We start from the raw sequence: 19,146 nt of genomic DNA, 5'->3' as shown, positions 1-19,146 counted from the left end.
GGGGGTCAGGCTCTGCTCCCAGGTAAATTGTGCCAAGAGGAGAGGGCATGGCCTGAAGCTATGCCAGGGGACGGTTAGGTTGGATGTTAGGAAGCACTTCTGCTGGAAAAGGGAATTAGAAACTGCAATGGACTGCCCAGGGAGATGGTGGAGTCACCGTCCCTGGAGGTGTTTAAGGCAAGCTTGGCTGTGGCACTCAGTGCTGTGGTCTGGTTGATGTGGTGGTGTTAGGTCATAGGCTGGAGGTGATGATCTCAGAGGTCTATTCCAGCCTCAGTAACTCTGTGATTTCTTTAGCAGGTTTTGCTCTCTTCCAGTAGGCAGAGCTGGTGTCAGGCCTGTGTGGTGCAACCCCTACAATAGTGTTCAGAGACCCACCTAGGGAAAGGTGTTGCAAGGGTGTCTCAGCAAGCACCCCTCCAAGGAGGGGCGGGAGGAGGTGGGGCTGCACCTGAGACTTTGACTGGCAGAATAAATAGGAAGGGGTAGGGGAGTGCTGTGCAGTCCAGCACACCAGCTGTGGCTCTGCCAGACAGTTATCTGCATTAAGTCTTGGAGGAAGACACACAAGCAGATTCTGGGGTTATCTTGTTTGCTTTGAACTCGAGTTACCCAGTAGAGGCTTTTCAAGATGACAAGAATTTTGACAGCTTGCAAAGTGCTGAAGGCTTTGAAAGGCAGATTGGAATTTTGCAATGTGTCTGCTGATCCCTGGAGTTTCTCAAGGACTGGTACCAGGTTGTTGAGCATCAAGGTAACAGTAACTGAGCTGCTGTGGTTTAATGGATGTTTGGCTTGCTGCAGATAACAGGGCTTGCCTAGACACAGAAAAGGAAATCTGTCTGAACCCTAAGTGGGGAGTTGGTGAAGTGGCTTTATTGGCTAAGCAAATACACATTTTGTGTAGTCTGAGGTGGAAGTTATAAAGTAAATTGCACCAAAAAGGTGGAAGTTCAGGGTTTCTGATAATTACTATGTGGTATTTTCTTCAGGAAGACACCAGCATTCTCCAGGACTGGTAGCTAACAGAGCAGGTCCTTCAGTCCATACAAGTACAAACTGGCCAGCTATTAACAAACATGCAGCCTTTGAAGCATGGGATGAATCCTATTGGATCTGCAAAGGATCCATTTTCAACGTATTGGGAATTATGATGGCTCTGAGATTAATGGAAGAGGTGGACAACTCTTTGTGAATGCCTCAGTGCACCATCTCTTGATCTGCCAAGGTGGGAGTCCTCAGCTCATTCCCCCAGCTTCCTCCTGCTGTTTGACAGGAGCTGCCTTTGAGCAGTGCTGCTAAGGCAGGGAACGCAGGGTGCAGTGGTGAGAGGGGACCTGGTGAGTTCTGTAGCCATTGACAGAGTTTTGAACACTTTGTGTTCAAAAGGCACGTTTGACAGCAGGGATGAGATCTTGGAGTCTTGGGCTGTGAGTACTCTGTGGATGCCATTTTACCTGTCAGGGTGGAGTAGAGGGCTCACCAGTATCATTTCTGTCCACAGAAGACTAGAGTTTCTCTTACCTATCTCACAGCTGCTCTTACCCATCTCACAGTTTTTCAGGAGTTCTCTGAGCAACAGAACCATTACTTTCAAAACAAAAATTGGCTGCAAGGAGAAACTGAATGAGGAAAGAGGCTTCCTTATTTCCATCCATTTCTTCAACACAGGGGTTCTCAATTCAGCTTTCCCTCATAGAGCCTGTGGTCTGGGAGATGTTCCTGCTGATGTCTTCCCTTTCTTGAGAGCATGCATCAGGCTTCAACTGTTACCTCATTCACTGTCTTAAAGCACAGCACTATGATCTTCCTCTCAGCACACTGATCCTGTCTCTGCAATCAGATCTGGCTTACGGGAATGTTACTCCTTCTTGTGATGACAACAGGAGTTCAACTTATGGTTTATAAAGCCATCATGGTTACCAGTTCCCACAGCTGCACCATTTGAAGTGGAAGCAGGGCTCCAGCATGAGCACATTTCTTGATTGTTCCTCAGGCTAGTGAAGTTATCTTGATTGACACTGACCACCCATTAAAACTGTGTCAGAGGCCTCAGATAGGGCAGTGCCATCTCTCACTTCTTTCCTAGCAGGTGCCAGTTTCTATCAGTCTATCTCACCACTGAGCTAGAAAGCAACTCTTGGTGTGATAAGCCAATTTCTCACACAGCCTGAACAGTGTCTCTATTGATTCTATGATTCTATGAGTCAAATTGATATGGGGTTAGGGAACATGGAGACAATTTTACTGACAGTACCGCTGCATCAATGGAACCTGTGAATGTACTAGAGGTGCTGCTGGCAAATGTCTGTGTCTGCAGGGTAGGAGCCAAGGATTTGTAGCTGGCTGCTTGGTTAGTGGCTGGTCTGTAGCATCACTATGCTGATGCTCTGTGTAGTAGAAGAGGAGTCCGTGCAGGTGCACTCAAGTCCACTGGGGTTTTAGAAATTGTTGACCCAAGCAAGCAGGACAGAGGAGCTCTGCTGGAGTGCCATCCTTGCCTCTGATACAATTTTTTTGGAGCTAGTTCTGTTATTTCTCCAATGGTCTGTAGAGTACAGCAGCTGAAGCCTTGTGATGCACAGAAAGCTCAGTTCAAAGACACTTTAGCCTGTGGTTATAAGCCTGCTGCAGTTAAAGGCACCTTCCCCATGAAACCTTTTAACCTCAGTCCCAGAAACTGAGTCCAGCAAATACAGCCAAGCTGAGTAAGAAGGAACTGGGGCCTCCTTCTGTTTCAAGGTGTGTAGGGCCAAGACCTGCTGTGGTCCTGAAGTGCTGAGCCAGGGGCAGCATTTGTACCCACACTGTGACTAGTTGGCTCACCACAAGCTATGATGCCAACCAGCCCCAGACGTCTCTTTGTGACATGAATTATGTGACATCTTCTGACTTGGGAGTGACACTGAGGAAACTCAATTCCTTGTTTATTTGAGTGGTACCTGCAGGAGTTTGTGCTGTCAGAGTGGGTGTTTAGACTTGTGGAGAGCAAGACTGCTCCTTATGACTCCCTGAAAGGAGTTTAGAGCCAAGTGACAGGACAAGAGGAAATAGCCTCAAGTTGCACCAGGGGATGTTTAGGTTGGACATGAGAAACCATTTCTTCTCCAGAAGGGTTGTCAAGGCCTGGAACAGGCTGCCCAACATGGTGGAGTCTCCATCCCTGTAGGGATTTCGAAGCTGTGTAGACATGGTGCTGTGGGACATGGTTTAATGGTGACCTGGAAGTGCTGAATTAAGAGTTGAACTTGATGATCTGAAAGGTCACTTCCATAAAAGGTTCTGTAACTCTGTGATTCTAATACCCAGTGTAGTTTAGGATCTTGTGGCTCTTTGAGGTCTCAGCTTAGATTTTGAACTCCACCTTTGCTGGCACCATGATTCTGTTTGGACTCAGAACTTGGAATGCAGAGACTTGAACCTTTCCTGACCTGGGCTTTTTGCTTTAAGACAGTGACAGTTTCCATGGGACACACAGAAGCAGAAGAGACTCTCTGATATACAATGTACAAGCAGGAAAGCAGCAGGCCGGAGGGAAAATGTAAGGATTAATGGTCCCAAAAAGCCAATGTGTCACAGAATTGCAAAATTGGATGGTTTGGAAGGGACCTCAAGGATCATCCAGTTCCAAGTCCCCTGCCAGGACACCCTGCTGGTCACTAGTGGTGTCCCTCAGGGATCAGTGCTGGGCCCCATCCTCTTTAACATCTTCATAGATGATCTGGATGAGGGCATCGAGTCAGTCATCAGCAAGTGTGCAGATGACACCAAGCTGGGGGTAGATGTGGCTGGGTTGGAGGGCAGAAGGGCTCTGCAGTGGGACCTTGACCACCTGGACAGATGGGCAGAGTCCAAGGGGATGGTGTTCAATAGCTCCAAGTGCAGGGTGCTGCACTTTGGCTACAACAACCCCATGCAGAGATACAGGCTGGGGTCGGAGTGGCTGGAGAGCAGCCAGACAGAGAGGGATCTGGGGGTGCTGATTGATACCCACCTGAACATGAGCCAGCAGTGTGCCCAGGTGGCCAAGAGAGCCAATGGCATCCTGGCCTGCATCAGGAATGGTGTGGCCAGCAGGAGCAGGGAGGTCATTCTGCCCCTGTACTCTGCACTGGTTAGACCACACCTTGAGTGCTGTGTTCAGTTCTGGGCCCCCCAGTTTAGGAGGGACATTGAGATGCTTGAGCGTGTCCAGAGAAGGGCGACGAGGCTGGGGAGAGGCCTTGAGCACAGCCCTACGAGGAGAGGCTGAGGGAGCTGGGATTGGTTAGCCTGGAGAAGAGGAGGCTCAGGGGAGACCTTATTGCTGTCTACAACTACCTGAGGGGTGGTTGTGGCCAGGAGGAGGTTGCTCTCTTCTCTCAGGTGGCCAGCACCAGAATGAGAGGACACAGCCTCAGGCTGTGCCAGGGGAGATTTAGGCTGGAGGTGAGGAGAAAGTTCTTCCCTGAGAGAGTCATTGGACACTGGAATGGGCTGCCCGGGGAGGTGGTGGAGTCGCCATCCCTGGAGCTGTTCAAGGCAGGACTGGACGTGGCACTTGGTGCCATGGTCTGGCCTTGAGCTCTGTGGAAAAGGGTTGGACTTGATGATCTGTGAGGTCTCTTCCAACCTTGGTGATACTGTGATACTGTGATACTTCCCACTAGATCTTGTTGCCCAAAGCCACATCCAACCTGGCCTTATAAACTTCCAGGAATGAGGCTTCCACCACCTCCCTCAGCAGCCTCTGCCAGTGTCTCACCACCATCAAAGGGAAAAACTTCTTTCTAACATCCAATGTCAATCTCTCTTCCTCTAGCTTGGATCCATTCCCTTAGTCCTATCACTAACTGACACCCTAACAAGATCCTTACCAGCTTTCTCGTAGGCCACTTCAGATACTGGAAGCCCACAATAGGGTCTCCTGGGAGCCTTCTCTTCTCCAGACTAAACACCTTCCAGGACGTAAAGTTCCATATTGCGTAAGTTTGTGCTAGTGTAGCAGTTAACTGCGGTTGTGAGACAATTGACCAAGTAGTGACTTACACCTGGCCTTGGTGTTGTAGGCGTCATTAGAGGTAATGGATGTCTGCTAGAAGTTAGGAGAAGGAGTGAAAGGCAGCAGAGTCATTAAGGTGTGTGGGCTAATGGCAGGAGAGGTAATGATCCCGTTCTCCCATTATTGCAGGCTAAATGAGCATTTAGTTGCCTTTTATTGCTTTTTCTCAGTGGGCTATTTTAGGGAGCATAACAAAAGCTGGTGGAATCATGTTTCTGACCTATGTGTAGGCTAAGTAAAGGATCTGAGAGCCTGAGGGAGAGGTAGTAGTTTTAGTAGAGTGCCTAATAGTTCTTATTTTCTGTCCACTTAAACTCCATGTGGGGAAACATGACTGCAAGTGAAGCTGAGATGTAGAGACTTGCAGGTGTGTATTTCCCTACAGCATTCCATCCTTCAGTTCTTGAGTGAAAGAAGGGCAGAGAGAGCAGGTCAGAGACCCTAGTGGGCTCTGTAGGGCTGCTTAGCATCACTGGTTTCAGGGTAATCAAGCTTCTTTATAATTCAGGAATGGGCAGAGAGACTGCAGCTGGAAGCTCTTAGCATTTAGTGCTTGTCTGAGGCCAATGCAGTTAAATGGGGATGTAAAGAGCAGTATGAGCAATAAATAGATGGCTAGTAATAATATAGCTGGCCCAGTAAGGTGAGGGTTATAAAAATCACCAGGGGCAAGCTAAAAAGAATAGAGCTGAGAGGGAGAGCAGAAAAAAATTTGGTCAGTGACTTTGGAAACTCTTTCAAATTTCTCTAAAAGGGCTCTTCAGGTCCATTGTGAGGCAAGTGAGAAGGAAAGTGATGGCTTAGGGAGCAGAGAAGGGTGAGGAGATGAAAGATAAGTCCCAAACTGCTCCACTCCTCTGCCTTTGGAAGTGAAAATGAAGTGGAGGTAAAAGCAGGCCCCTTAGACCTGAGGAGAGCTTAAAGAGCTGCTGTAGAAGGGGAGGGAAAGAATGCTCCTTTCCTCCAGTGTGCAGTGACTTCTGCTAGGTGTCTAGTCTTGATGCCACCTCATCCTTTGAGTTCTGTCATGGCATTGTTGTGAGCAGCAGTTCAGGTTCTAGGAGCTGTGTAACTTTTTGGCCATGCTACCTGTGTTTTATTTCTGGATTTGCTTCCTCTCACTTGGCTGGCAAAGGAATTAATCCAAAGCTTCTCCCTAAAGTTTGTGTAAATGTGGATCTTCATGAGTGTATCCAAGACACTGACCTGGCTTTTGATTCATTTCTTGGCCTTGCCCTTTATTCGCCTTTTAATTTTAGTAAGAAGCAAATGTGCTAAAATAAAATTATCTATGTGGAAATCACAGAATGCCCTGGGCTGGAAGGGACCTCCAAAGCTCATCCAGACCAAGCCCCTCTGCACTCAGCAGGGACATCCTTGTCTAGATCAGGTTGTCCAGAGCCCTGTACAGTCTCACCTTCAATATCTCCAGGGATGGGACCTCAGATACCTCCCTGGACAATCTGTTCCACTGTTTAACTGTAGCCCCCTTCAGGTACTCAACAGTTACTATTAGGTCTCCCTTGAGCCTTCTTTTCTCCAGGCTGAACCCCCAGCTCCCTCAGGCTGCTCTGACCACCTGATCACACCTACACCTCTAAAAGGGTTGGCAAAGAAAGCCTTGACTGTTAGCAACAGCCAGATTGATTTCCATCCTTGATGCCTCAGCAGAAGACACTTTTCTGTCAAAGACAAAGCTCCTCCTTTGTTGCTGGCTCTTTGGTCTTCAGAGGGTTGATGCAGCACACTCTTGGTGCCAGCTTCCTCTTGTAGAAGAAATCTGGTGGCCTTTGGCTCCTCTTGTGCTTCTGATGTCTATGTTGCCTGTTTTGCAGCCAGCCAGATTTGTGTGCCAAGAAATGGGATAGAGGCTGTCCTGCTGCAAGGCATCATGGTCTGACTGAGAAAAGAGACATTTCTTCACCTTCTTGCTGAAGAGAAATAACCTGGCCTGCACTGAAACTGAGTGCCAGCTGTGTCTCAGCTGTAGATTGGTTCCCAGCCTGCCTTTCATACTTGTAGTCCTCGGTCAGCCTAGCCTTCAGACTTTGGTTTGGCCTTGCAAAGAGAAACTGAGAGATATGTTTGGAGGGTAAAAAACTTGATTTCCTTGGCTGGTTACTCTGAAGCTGTAGAGAAGAGGAAGAATTAGTCTTTGCTTTTCACTTTGCTCATTCCTTTTTCACAGAAAGGGTTGTAAGGCACTGGCACAGGTGGCCCAGGGAGGTGGTTGAGTCACCATCGCTGGAGGTGTTCAAAAGCCATCTGGTGCTTGACGACATGGTGCAGTGACAGGCTGGGTGGAGTAGGCAAAATGGCTGCACTTGATGATCTCGGAGCTCTTTTCCATCCTGGATGATTCTGTGATTCTATGAATCATCTGCTGGGTTTGCAGCAGACACACTTTAAAAAGGAAATTGTGCTGCAAATCTGTGTCATCCGTCCTGTAGAAGGGAAGAGACTGCTAGAGCAGGGAACTAATTGGAACCAAACTCATCTGTTTTTCACTTACTTTTATGTTGTTGATTGTTGTTTATTTTTAACTGCCGCAGTGCTTTTTTACTTCTTGTGTGAAGTGCTTAGTGAAGTGGGACCTGAGCTGGTTCAGTCTTCCAAACTCTTTGACAAAATGTGCACAGCAAAATGCATGGCCCTGTCTGCTAGCCAGCTGTGTCTTTGAAGCTCTCCGTGAGCTGTCCATCCCCTTCTAAGAACAAGCAGGTAAAACTAAAGGTAAAGCTATTGGCATGGAGGAAGGAGAAATCCGATTGCAAATGGTGTATCTCACATTGTGAGGTGTGGGTAGAAGAAATTGATGTTTATAAAGATGTGCAGGGTGAGTGCCAAGAGGCTAGAGCCAGGCTCTGCTGGGTGATGCCCAGTGACAGGACACGGGGCAATGGTGGAAGCTGAAGCATAGGAAGTGCCATGGAAACACGGGGAGGAATTTTTTCCCTCTGAGGGTGACAGAGCCCTGGAACAGGCTGCCTGGGGGGATTGTGGAGTCTCTCTCTCTGGAAATATTCAAGATCGACCTGGATGTGTGATCTACTGTAGGTGATCCTGCTCTGGCAGGGGGGGTGGACTGGATGAGCTTTCAAGGTCCCTTTCAGCCCCTGACATTCTGTGATTCCTAACACTCTGTGAAATATTTCAGTTGAGACTGCAACAGGGATTTATTCAAGACTGTGTTGAGATGCTTCTGAGAAGGGTGCAGACAAAAGGACCTCACAGAAGCTCAGGGGGATTTGTCTGTTTCTTACTTCTTGTTTTTTTTGAGAGCGAAATCTTCTCCCAGCTAATCCCTGATTGAGCCAACTTGGCCTTCTCTGTAGCCTGTAAATCACTTTTCACATTAAAACCCAAACTGAACAGACAAGGTAGACTGACAGCTTAGGGATGTGGAAATGGAAGCATGAGTAATTGCTTCTAGAATGCTCAATAAACAAGGCAGCGCTTAATTAAGAATAATAAATCAAGTAAGGGAGCAAAACATTTGGACATCTACCCCTTGCTACTGCTGAACTTGCAGCTAGGCTATGGTCGCTCAGGGGCGTTGTTTTGCTCTACTTGAGCACTGCGTAGGCCCTAATAGCACAACAGAGGCTTCTGTGCAGCAGAAATGGTTTCTGTGCTGCTCTGATGTGTAGAAGAGTAGGTGCTCTGCGGCAGAAGGAAAACCGCACAGATTCCTGGCATGTGCTGTACTGAGGAGGAGGCTCCAAAGGTCCTAGAGATTGCTCTGGGTTTTGGCTGCCAGGTGAATCTTAACTCTTCCGGTCATTCCATTGCTGTGAACTTTGCTTCCTGAAGGATTTTTCCAGGCTACGTTGCAGCTGAGACTGCAGTTTAGCCCATTGTCCCAGCCCATGCCAACGAGGGGGAGAGCTTGTGTGAACTGGATTCAGATATGTGGCCTGCTGGGGGAAGGGATTCACCTCCTGAAACCAAGAAACCGGTTCCTACAGTCAGGTTGCTGTATCAGCAGGCTTCAGAAAAGGCAGAGCTCCTGACTGAAGCCAAGTTGGATGTAGCCGTGAGGCCGATGCTCTGTAATGCTGTGAGCGTGTGGCAGCTTTCTGTAACGATAGACTTAGCGAGGCTAGGTAGCTAACCAAACCCTGGCTTTGATGGGATTTGGTGGCACCCCTCTGTATTTCTAACTGGGGAGGGAGGTTTGAGAAGGTGCAGAAAATGTTGTCTAAACCTTTTGAAAATGCCTGGATGTTTGACATGAATGAGTTAAAAAAAGGCAATACTAAAAGCATCCCAGATGCAGAGGATTCAGTTACTGGGCAGCGCTCTTTGGTTCTTAGTGTATTTCTGAGTACATTAGGAGTTGATCTTTGTGGTATTTCTAATTGAAGAGCAGCCCTAAATGAGTATTTGCAATGCCTGGTACAAAATGTTCAATACCGGGACTGAAATTTCTCCTTGCTGTGATTGTTCATCTGATCCACAGCTAATGGACAGTAGCTCTTTTGCTCCTTTCTACAAATTCCTCTTGATTCTTCTTTAAAAAAACAACCCCATGAGGTTCCATCATGGTGAGAACCTGGTGGACAAGCTTGGCATGTTTCCCGTGGTGCACACCGCTGGGGTTTCTTGCAGCCTGTGACTGCAGCTCTGTGCCCTGGAGGCAGCTGTGCTTGCATTCCAGAAGTGGAAGTTTCTCAGGCCCCAAAATATTCATCCTCCAATTTTTTTTGAGCCCAGAAACTCATTGGCAAATCAATTTCCATGCTTACATGCTTTCTTTCTTCTGCATGCCATCGGCGATGTTGGTCTCTGAAGGAATCTCCCAACCCTTTTGGACATTTCTGCTGTGCATATACTTGTGGGGTGTTTTGGTAGAAATGGTAGTTCTTGAGTGGTTTCAAATCCAATTTGTGGTCAGGCCAAGAAAGGTTGAGTTGAGTTCAGACAAAGAAGGGTGTGCTTAGTCTGGTATGTGCAAAGGCCCAGCTGTGCCACTGAATCTCATAACTCTCTTATGTCACACTTTCCTCAGCTGTAAAACAGTGTCAAAGCCTGCAAAGGACCCCATAGTTAGAACGGGACTCTGTTCTGCTAATCACTCTCTGAGAGTGGTGTGGGTTTATGGGAAGTTGTCCTCTAGGCACCTTGTACAGCTACCTCTTGGTTGCAGAGGGGGATGCTGCCGCCTACGCCGATTGTGGTGGAGGGGAGAAATTAATTGGTGCAAGATAACATTCCATAAAAATATATATTTATTAAACTCAATATTCTGAACTCTGCCACCCCCAACCACTGTAACTTAATATTAAAGGATTCTACATGGTTATGAAAGACATTAATATCTACAGTAACTTATTAATAACTAGCAAACATTCAAACTATAAACAGAGAGAGGATCTTTCCCCATGGCTTAATGCTGCTTGGGGTCTATATACTACTTGCTGAGCAGCTGGGCTGAAAGCTCCTTCTGCTCTATGGCAGGAGGCAATAGAAATTACAGAGGCATTAAAGCATTTACTTACAATTCGTATTAATTATCAATCACCCTCTGGGGCTACATCACAGCCTATACAAGTGTCCAAACTTCAGGGGAGTCTTTGCCCGTGGACTTGGAGGCTGGAATCCTCCTGGCTTCTGGGGAAAGGATGAATCTCTGACCTTGTCTCCTGGCTTCTTCTGGATGCTCTGTCCAGGAACTCTTGGCAGGACCTCAGGTGCAGGAGTTGGATGTACATGCCATGTAGTCTCAGCACGGTCTCACGCTGGCTACATAGGCAGATTGTGTGCAGACAATCCAGGGTCTGCTTCCTGGTGACAGCGGCAGTGGCGCTTACCTGGCAATGATAAGGCAGCAGGCGTGCAATGGTATGCATGGCTGCACGGAAGACTGAGCTCCGTAGGTAAAGGCAGGCAACACAGGATCTGGTCCTGATAACTCACTGCAGTGGTGTGCTGGTGTGCACAGCTGGCTGGGAGACTATGGGCTCCACATACATACAGACAGGCTCAAGTGAGCTCTGCAAGTGAGTGCGCAGGCAGGCAAGCAATGCGGGGAGTTCGAGCACGTTGTTTACCTGCGTGCCCCCATTTACTGAATGTGGGCTGAGGCTAATGGCCCCTTGGCCACTAGAATGACCAATCAGGTAGGCAGTCAGCCAAACCTTACCATAATAGGCAAATGCCACAGGCCTGACCTTCCAAATATGGTAAACATGTGGGCTTTACAGTAGGCAGCCATGAGCTGGGCCTGTGGGGCTTACACAACATGTTTACAAACAAGGGTCCTGGGCAGACCAGACTTTATGGCACCAGGTCTGTTGTGCCCCTTTTATCCATTTAATGTGTTTACCTCTGGTTTGGGCAGAAAAACATGTCCAGACAAGGCAAGGCTTAAATAAGCCTATTTTTGGGCCTACAGGCCCTCCATGACGCTCTTGCGGCACAATTTATACCTATCCTTGAGGTAACTGAGACCACGAGTGGCTGTACGACCCCTGAGTTCCTCTTTCCTTGTGTCCTGCAGCAAAATGGGCTGTTCTGGCACCAGCCCAGCTAAGCATACACTTCTCATTAGCAGCTTAGCTGTGCAGTTGCAAAAGAAGTTAACAACCTATCAAAGGTCAGAGCCAGCATGCTCAGCAGCCAGCCTCAAGCAAACACTGAGGAAAGAGGCAATCCAAGATGCAGTGCATGGAAGAAGTGAACAAAGGGGTTCAGAAGGGTGATCCTGCAGCAACAGTGCCTGCTCTGCTCGCAGGGAGCCAGCTGCCTTGCCCTCTTTCGGAGCACGTTTTCTAAGTGCTAGAAAGAAAAAGATCATCAGGCGAGCAGTAAAAGAGACAGTGTCTGGGCGGCTGGGAATGGGAGAGGGGCAAGAATACTTGGAGTGAGGTGTGAAAGGCAACTGCCCTAGGTGTGGTTTGTGTAAACACCAAGCCTTCCTGCATTTGAGTTTCTTCCTGTGCAATTCTCTAGGTGCAGACAGCCAACTTGGTGCTGGAAGATGGGACGAAGATGAAGGGCTATTCTTTTGGCCATCCATCCTCCACGGCAGGAGAAGTCATATTCAACACTGGTCTTTCTGGGTAAGACAAAAGGAAATGAGACAAGAGCACCAAAAGGTCTCTGTGAGTTTGGTGAAGTGTGAAAACATTTTGCAGGCTTGCAGGGTCCTGATCCAAGCTCTGAGAAACCATTCTAGTCTAGGGATACATAGATACAGTTAATGAAGAGAATTCAGGCAATCCTCTTCTGTTCTAGCATTTGTGATGATGAACAGCTGTGTGACTACTCATGACTGAGATCCTCGTGTGGGGATCTGACTGCTTCCTGTCAAACTGCAGCAAATGCCGAGTTGGAGCAGAGGAGCTGCCTTTGCACTCCCCCCGTGCCCTGATCAAATGCAGAGGTTTGGAGTGTCTGCAGCTTTCTGCGTAGTGGAACTTGGCTTCCCAGTGATGCATTTGTAAATCTCAAGGCTCCCAAGTTGGTCACCTATATGACCCTCGTGACATTTGTAGTGTCATGCCGTGGTTAATGATACATTTAAACTCTGTGCCCTTCCCAGCTAAAGGGTACAGTCAGATTCATAACTAACCTAGCATGGCTCTCTGTCCTCTTGAGTGGCAGAAGTCAGCAGCTGACTTAGGACGGCAGCCAAATGCTGCCAGTGCTTTTGTTGAACTGTGAGCAGAGGAAATCTACCCAGAGGAAAGAGGCTTTTGGTTGAGAGAAAGATGTTCTTGGAGAGTTGAGACAGCTGTGAGGTTGTTGGTGCTTGAGCTTTTTCTGCAGTCAGTCACAACTGTCTTTGCCAGGCTGCCTTGCAAATTCTGCTCTCCTTTGGAGGAACCAGTACTTTCAGGATGAGTTTTCAAATGATCTCACTGGTGAGAACATTAAATTGCTGCAGAGGGGAATCTGTTGCAAAGTTTTGTGTTAGGAAGCAATTATTTTAGCCTTTTGGCAGCACTAATTACTGGCTGTGTTAATATACCTGCCAACAAGCAACTGTTTAATGGAGATCAGAATGATGAAGGGCACCAGAGTTCTCTTTGTGGTAATAGAGTATAGGCAATAAATTTTGTCACATCACAAAAGTCAGGGAGGATCTGGTGGATTCATTTCTTCTCCATGTGCTAACTCTGACAGCAGAAGCTGTGCTTGCTCATTTTCTAATGATTTGGAGAGGATGCCTGTGAAAGAGAGTTCTTGTCTGTTCTGGGGAGCATATGGATGTGAAAGGAGCATTCAGAATGTTAGCGTTGTATCCTCTGAGCTCTCTCCAAGAACACAGCCTTTATTGCTTCAGAGAAGAGGAAGAGAAGCAGCATTCATGGAGTCATAGAATTGTCAGGGCTGGAAGGGACCTCAAGGAACCTCCAGTTCCAACCCCCCTTGCCATGGTCAGGGACACCTCACTCTATATCAGGTTGCCAAGAGCCATGTCCAGCCTAGCCTTAAAAACTTCTGCTACTGCAGGTAACAAACATTAACAGATTTGCTACAAGATCAGTGTTGCACTGCCCAGTGGAAGAAGAAATCCTGGAACTCTGCCTGGTGCTTCTGAGCATAGAGATCAGGAGCACAGAGGAACCCATCTCTCTCTTTTGGTGGACACCAGGAGAGGCTATGTGCTTGTGTGAAGAAGGCACACAGGGCTGGAGCCTTTTGCAGGCTCTCTGGGAACAAAGTATTTTGTAGAGACCAATTTTGCCTCAAACCACTGTTTTCTGTGAACTGTGTGTTGCTGGATGCTGAGTGAGGTCTGAGTGTGTCCAGCAGATCCAGGGAGGTTCTCCTCACCCTCTCCTCTACCCTAGTGAGGCTCCACCAGGTATATTGCATCCAGTTCTTGGCTCTCTGGTTCAAGAGGGACGGGGATCTACTGGAGAGAGTCCAAGGCAGGGCTACAAGGATGCTGAAGGGACTGCAGCACTGCCTGAGGAGGAGAGGCTGAGAGCCCTGGGGCTGCTTAGGCTGCAGAGGAGAAGGCTGAGAGGGGATCTGAGCAATGTCTGTCAAGAGCTGAGAGCTGCGGGGCAGGAAGGAAGGGACAGGGACAGCCTCTGCTCACTTGTGCCCTGCCATAGAACAAGGAGCAAGGGATGCAAACTGCAGCACAGCAAGTTCCAGCTCAACAGGAGCAACAACTTCTTTGCTGTGAGGGTGCCAGAGCCCTGGCACAGGCTGCCCAGAGAGGTTGTGGAGTGTCCTTCTGTGGAGCCTTTGCAGCCCTGTCTGGATGTGTTCCTGTGTGACCTGTGCTGGATTCTCTGGTGCTGCTGTGGCAGGAGGGTTGGGCTGAAAGCTCTCCAATGGTCCCTTCCAATCCCTAACATCCTGGGCTCCTGTGGGGTCAATGTGGGCTCTGTATTGGCAGCCTGTGTCCTCAGTTCTGCTCATACATTCTGATTAGTGTCCTAGAACCAGAAGTCAAAGCACTGCATGTGCATGGAGATTCCAGGCCTGAAGGAGCTAAAACTGGCTGAAATGTCATGTTACTCTGGAATGGAGGACAAAAGGCACTGTTCTGTGGGTGGAATGCTGATTTTTCATTAGAACAGCACAAAAGTTAACTTTTCAGACCCATTTGCTGAAAACAAAGCTAATCCTAGTGTTGCAGCCATCTATTTGGTGTATGAGCATAAAGAAAGAAAGAAAGGGGATTTTCAATTAAGAAAGAATTGCAACCTATGTTAAATATTTCTGTGTTTCAAATAGCTCAGTAAATGCACTTGCCTCAAATAAGTCTGTGTCTGTTTCCTTTGGTATTCTTATTGACAGGAATTTAGTGAAATCAGGCAGGCTTTTGGGCAGGCACAACAAGGATTAGATCTTGCAGTATCTTTGGAGCTCCTGTTCCTGTCTGCTTCTCTGTGCTCCACAAGGAACTGTGCTTAAATTGTGCAGAGATGTGCCTCCATACCCCAGCCAAAGCCAGCGGGGTCTGTCCTTGTATGCTGATCATGAATAACAAGCAAAGGTTTCCTACAACAGCTTTGTAATTAACAAAGATCTTGGGGAACTTCATCTTGCCACAGGTCTGCAATCAGCAGATGGGATACAACTATCACAGAAGGGGAGAAGGACTCTGGCACATAAGCTGGCTGGGCTTGTTGAGAGGGCTTTAAACTAGAATGGAAGGGGGGGGGGGTTAAACATGACAGCATCAGAGATAAATCAAAGGGAATTGAGGATGGTAGGCTAGAGCTAGGAGTAAAAGCAGCAGCCCAGCTGAAGTGCAGTACACTAATGCACGCAGTATGGGTAACAAACAAGAGGAGCTGGAAGCTCTGGTGCTGGAGGAAAACTATGATATTGTTGCCATCACTGAAACGTGGTGGGATGGCTCACATGATTGGAGTGCTGTGATCAATGGCTACAGACTCTTCAGGAGAGACAGGCAAGGGAGAAAGGGTGGGGGAGTGGCTCTGTATATTAGGGATGCTCTGGATGTCATGGAGGTAGAAATCAAAGATGATCAAGTTGAGTCATTATGGGTGAGACTTAAGGCGAAGGCCAACAAGGCTGATATCCTGGTTGGAGTCTGTTACAGACCACCCAGCCAGGAAGAAGAGGTTGATTTATTGCTCTTTAAGCAGCTGGAGGCTGCCTCAAGATCACCTGCCCTTGTTCTGGTGGGCGACTTTAACCTAGCAGACATCTGCTGGGACTTAACCACTGCAGAGAAGAAGCAGTCTAGAAGGTTTCTGCAATGTGTGGAAGACAACTTCCTATCCCAGCTGTTACGTGAGCCTACCAGGGGGGCAGCCCTGCTTGACCTGCTGCTCACAAATAGAGAGGGGCTGGTAGCGGATGTGGTGGTTGGAGGCTGCCTGGGGTTCAGTGACCATGAAATTATAGAGTGTTCAATACATGGAGAAACCAGGAGGGGATCAACAGAACCTCCACACTGGACTGCCCAAGGGCAGACTGCAGCCTATTTAAGGAACTAATTCAGAAAGTTCCTTGGGAAATAGCCCTTAGAAACAAAGGGGTCCAGGAAGGTTGGAGCTGCTTCAAGAAAGAACTCCTGAAGCCGGCAGAGGAGCCGAGGAGGGAGGCAGCCAGGCTGGATGGGCAGGGAGCTGCTGAAGGAATTAAGATTAAAAAGAGTGTATAACCTTTGGAAAAGAGGGGAGGTGTCCCAGGAAAAGTTCAAGGAAGTTGCTAGGTCTTGTAGAGGAAAAATGTGAGAGGCAAAAGCCCACTTGGAGCTCAGGCTGGCCACGGCTGCCAAGGAAAATAAAACATGTTTCTTTAAATATCTGAATGGCAGAGAAGGGCCAAGGACAACCTCCAGTCCTTGTTAGATAGAGAGGGGAACATAGTGACAAAGGATGAGGAAAAGGCAGAGGTGCTTAACACCTTCTTTGCCTCAATCTTCACTAGTGGGACAGGTTGTCTCCAGCACAGCTGGACTCCTGAAGTGGTGGATGGAGTCAGGGACCAGTACAGTCCCCCTCTAATCCATGAGGAAGCAGTAAGGGACCTGCTGCGTCTTTTGGATCCTCACAAGTCCATGGGACTGGATGGGATCCACCCTAGGGTGCTGAGAGAGCTGGCAGCTGAGCTGGCCAAGCCACTCTCCATCATTTATCAGCAGTCCTGGCTCACTGGAGAGGTCCCTGAAGACTGGAAGCTGCCAATGTGATTCCCATACACAAGAAGGGTCAAAAGGAGGAGCCATAAAACTACAGAGCTGTCAGCCTGACCTCAGTGCCAGGCAAGGTCATGGAACAGGTAATCTTGGGTGCCATCACACAGCACCTACAGCATGGCCAAGGGATCAGGCCCAGCCAGCATGGGTATAGGAAGGGCAGGTCCTGCCTCACCAACCTGATCTCCTTTTATGATCAGGTTACCTGCCTGGTGAATGTGGGGCAGGCTGTGGATGTAGTCTACCTGGACTTCAGCAAAGCCTTTGACACTGTCTGCCACAAGAAGCTCCTAGCCAAGCTGGCAGCTCATGGTTTGGACAGATTCACTCTGTGCTGGATCAAGAACTGGCTGGATGGCAGAGCCCAGAGAGTGGTGGTGAATGGTGCCACATCCAGTTGGCAGCTGGCACTGGTGGTGTTCCCCAAGGATCAGTGCTGGGCCCAGTCCTGTTCAATATCTTTATTGATGATCTGGACGAGGGCATTGAGTCCAGCATCAGTAAGTTTGCAGATGACACCAAGCTAGGAGCAGGTGTGGAGCTGTTGGAAGGTAGGAGAGCCCTGCAGAGGGACCTGGCCATGCTGGATGGGTGGGCAGAGGCCAATGGGATGAGATTTAACAAGGCCAAGTGAAAGGTTCTGCACTTTGGCCACAACAACCCCAAGCAGCGCTATAGGCTGGGGACTGAGTGGCTGGAGAGCAGCCAGGAGGAAAGGGACCTGGGGGTACTGATAGATATTAGCTGAAGCTGAGCCAGCAGTGTGCCCAGGTGGCCAAGAGAGCCAATGGCATCCTGGCCTGCATCAGGAACAGTGTGGCCAGCAGGACAAGGGAGGTTATTCTTTCCCTGTACTCAGCACTGCTCAGGCCACACCTTGAGTACTGTGTCCAGTTCTGGGCCCCTCAATTCAAGAGAGATGTTGAGGTGCTGGAACATGTCCAGAGAAGGGCAACAAAGCTGGTGAGGGGCCTGGAGCATAAACCCTATGAGGAGAGGTTGAGGGACCTGGGCCTGTTTAGCCTGGAGAAGAGGAGGCTCAGGGGTGATCTTATTGCTGTCTACAACTACCTGAAGGGACATTGTAGCCAGGTGGGGGGTGGCCTCTTCTCCCAGGCAACCAGCAATAGAACAAGGGGACACAGTCTCAAGTTGTGCCAGGGTAGGTATAGGCTGGATATTAGGAAGAAGTTCTTCACAGAGAGAGTGATTGGCATTGGAATGGGCTGCCCAGGGAGGTGGTGGAGGCACCGTCCCTGGAGGTCTTCAAGAAAAGACTGGATGAGGCACTTAGTGCCATGGTCTGGTTGATTGGATAGGGCAGGGTGATAGGTTGGACTGGATGATCTTGGAGGTCTCTTCCAACCTGGTTGATTCTATGATTCTATGAAGGCCCTCTAATTACCAAGGAATGAGCAAGCCCTGGCTGTTGCCTGTAGGTCAAGTGGTAGGCTAGGAGCTCACTGCAGTTCTGTAATCCCTCTGCACTTTGCCTAGTTGTTTGCCTCACTTTCAGTCACAAGGAGGCTACACCTGCCAGTAGTTCCTGTGCTTTTCTTACCTCAAACATGAGAAGCTAAAGCCTTTCCTTGTTCTCAAGGGGAAATCAGTGGCCCATGGAGCATTCAGAGCATGTTTACCCTCTCCCCTCCTTTGGGGTTGGAAGCAAGCATGGATCTACTGGAGGCAGAGCTGATGTTTTGCAAAATTCTAGGTTTGATCCGCTCCTGTGGAAGAAGATCTCACTGCATGTCAGGTCTGCCCTTGCTGAGACAGGTGATCAGGAAGGTGCTTGAACAATGCTGCTGTTTCCAGGACTTTCTTCCTGGTCTAAAATGAAAGGATGTGCTTTGGGGCCTTGTGACCAGGGTGCACTGCCTTGCCTTCAGCTTGCCTTCTCCAGAGACACACAATCTAACTTCCAAGCACTTAGGCATCTTGCCAGTTGAAATGTATGGTGTCCTGTGGGTGGGTACCTGAAAACTGTGTAGAAGTGAGGCTTCTGCTGGGAGAGTATCATGGCAGTGTTACTGACAGAGCATGCAGGACAGAAGAACCCAGAGCAGCAGTGGGGAATTCGCAGCCGTTCCCTTGGTCCTGAAACAGAAAGACAGACATAAGTTTGTCTACCAGCTCCTCCACAGAAAAATCAGGTACAGCCCTGAACATCTCAAGACCTGCAAGCCCCAGACCAGGGGATGACCAGGTCTGGGTGAACAGCTCTGTCATCTGTTGGCTTTTCAGTTTGAACTTCTATTGCCATGAAGAGGGGCAAGTCTCTACATTGCAGAGAGGGAAGGATACGGCAAGGGCAAAACACTGCCCCTTGAAATGTGCAGGGAGTGACCAAGCCCTGGCTGTTATCTGTAGGTCAAGTGACAGGCCATGAGTTCACTGCAGTCCTGTGATCCCTCTGCATTTTGTGTAGCCATTTGCCTTATTTTCAATCACAAGGAGGCTGAAT

General features: G+C 48.6%; 1 protein-coding gene across 1 annotated transcript in view; it reads left to right on the top strand.

Moving 5' to 3' along the window:
- Positions 1–628: 628 nt before the first annotated feature.
- CPS1 (carbamoyl-phosphate synthase 1) overlaps positions 629–19,146 on the top strand; it is a 153,504-nt gene continuing 134,986 nt past the window's right edge. The window contains exons 1-2 of the mRNA XM_064163922.1: positions 629–754; positions 11,996–12,105. Of these exons, the coding sequence (XP_064019992.1) occupies positions 632–754; positions 11,996–12,105 (233 nt within the window). The 5' untranslated portion in view covers positions 629–631. The remainder of the gene's footprint in view (positions 755–11,995; positions 12,106–19,146) is intronic.

This window comes from Pogoniulus pusillus, chromosome 24 (genome assembly GCF_015220805.1).
Source record: "Pogoniulus pusillus isolate bPogPus1 chromosome 24, bPogPus1.pri, whole genome shotgun sequence".
Classification (NCBI taxonomy): domain Eukaryota; kingdom Metazoa; phylum Chordata; class Aves; order Piciformes; family Lybiidae; genus Pogoniulus; species Pogoniulus pusillus.
The sequence above is the reverse complement of the archived record's forward strand: the minus strand, read 5'-3'. Positions and strand labels throughout refer to the sequence as shown.